The 1,354-nt window shown below is 60.2% G+C and overlaps 1 protein-coding gene across 1 annotated transcript in view; it reads right to left on the bottom strand.

Annotated features, from left to right (window-relative positions):
• Positions 1–836, bottom strand: part of LOC127010174 (homeobox protein GHOX-7-like) — a 1,015-nt gene extending 179 nt beyond the window's left edge. Inside the window, exon 1 of the mRNA XM_050884054.1 lies at positions 1–836. This exon is cut by the window's left edge and continues 179 nt beyond it. Within this exon, the coding sequence (XP_050740011.1) occupies positions 77–715 (639 nt within the window). The 5' untranslated portion in view covers positions 716–836 and the 3' untranslated portion in view covers positions 1–76.
• Positions 837–1,354: the final 518 nt, after the last annotated feature.

Below are 1,354 nucleotides of genomic sequence, written 5' to 3'. Positions count from 1 at the left end.
CGCGCCAAACACTTGCTGCTCAATCTTTCATCGCCGCGGCGCCCCGGGGGACGGCGGCGGCGGGGCGGCGTTGCTGCTAGGCGTAGAAGGGCGCCATGGGCCGCAGCAGGGGCAGCGGCAGGCGGGGCGGCAGGGACAGCAGTGTGCAGGCGTCGCGGCCCGCGGTGGCCGCGTAGGGCGAGAAGAACGGCCTGGTGAGCCGCTCCATCTCCGCCTCCTTGAGCCGCTTGTCCTTGGCGCGTCGGTTCTGGAACCAGATCTTGACCTGCGTCTCGGTGAGGCTGAGGGAGGCGGAGAACTCGGCGCGCTCGGCGATGCTGAGGTACTGCTTCTCGCGGAACTTCTTCTCCAGCGACAGCAGCTGCTGCGTGGTGAAGGGCGTGCGCGGCTTGCGGTTGGGCTTGTGGCGCCGCAGCACGGGCGTGGCCAGTCGCGGCGCGCCATAGCCCAGGCCGTAGGGCACGAACCTGAGGGCGTGGGCGGCGCGGGGCGCGGGGGCCAGGCGAGCCGTGGCCACCACGGTCACGGGCGGCGGCGCCTCGCTGCTGGTGGTGGTGCTGGTGGTTATGGTGGTGACGGCGGCGGCAGCGGGGGTGGAAACGGTGGTGGCGGCGGCGGGGGTGGAGTGTGTCGGCGCCAGGCCCAGGATGGCGTCGATGCCGAAGGACAGGCTGGGGCGCGGCGGCGGCGAGGGCGTGAGGGGCGGCGTGGCCATGGCGGAGCGGCAGCGGCGGTGGTGGCTAAAAAGTGGTCACGGCGGCGGCCAGCCGGGCCTTTATAGCTGACCCAGGCCAGGTCAGGTCACGGGGCGGGGCGGCCAGCCAATGAGCGGCGGCCCCACCACACACACACACACACACACACACATACACACACACACACACACACACACACACACACACACACAGAATAATGCATGATTAGTGTCAACTCGCACAGGCAGTAAACTATTCTCTCACACACATAACTCTCTCTCTCTCTCTCTCTCTCTCTCTCTCTCTCTCTCTCTTGGGGTGTCACATTGTAATCATGGTTATAAACAAGGGTGAGAGAGAGAGAGAGAGAGAGAGAGAGAGAGAGAGAGAGAGAGAGAGAGAGAGAGAGAGAGAGAGCAACAAGCAACCCTTCTCCCCTCTCGCTCCCCTCACCCCTCTTCCTCCTCCTACTCCTCCTCCTCCTCCACCTCCTCCTCCTCTTACTCCCCTCACGACCCCTTCAAGCTTTAAAAAAAAACAAAAAAAAACGCATAAAATAAAACGATAAGAAAAAATAATTAGTGAAAAATTATTATTATTATTATTATTATTATTATTATTATTATTATTATTATTATTATTATTATTATTATCATTAT

This window comes from Eriocheir sinensis, chromosome 42 (genome assembly GCF_024679095.1).
Source record: "Eriocheir sinensis breed Jianghai 21 chromosome 42, ASM2467909v1, whole genome shotgun sequence".
NCBI lineage: Eukaryota > Metazoa > Arthropoda > Malacostraca > Decapoda > Varunidae > Eriocheir > Eriocheir sinensis.
The sequence above is the reverse complement of the archived record's forward strand: the minus strand, read 5'-3'. Positions and strand labels throughout refer to the sequence as shown.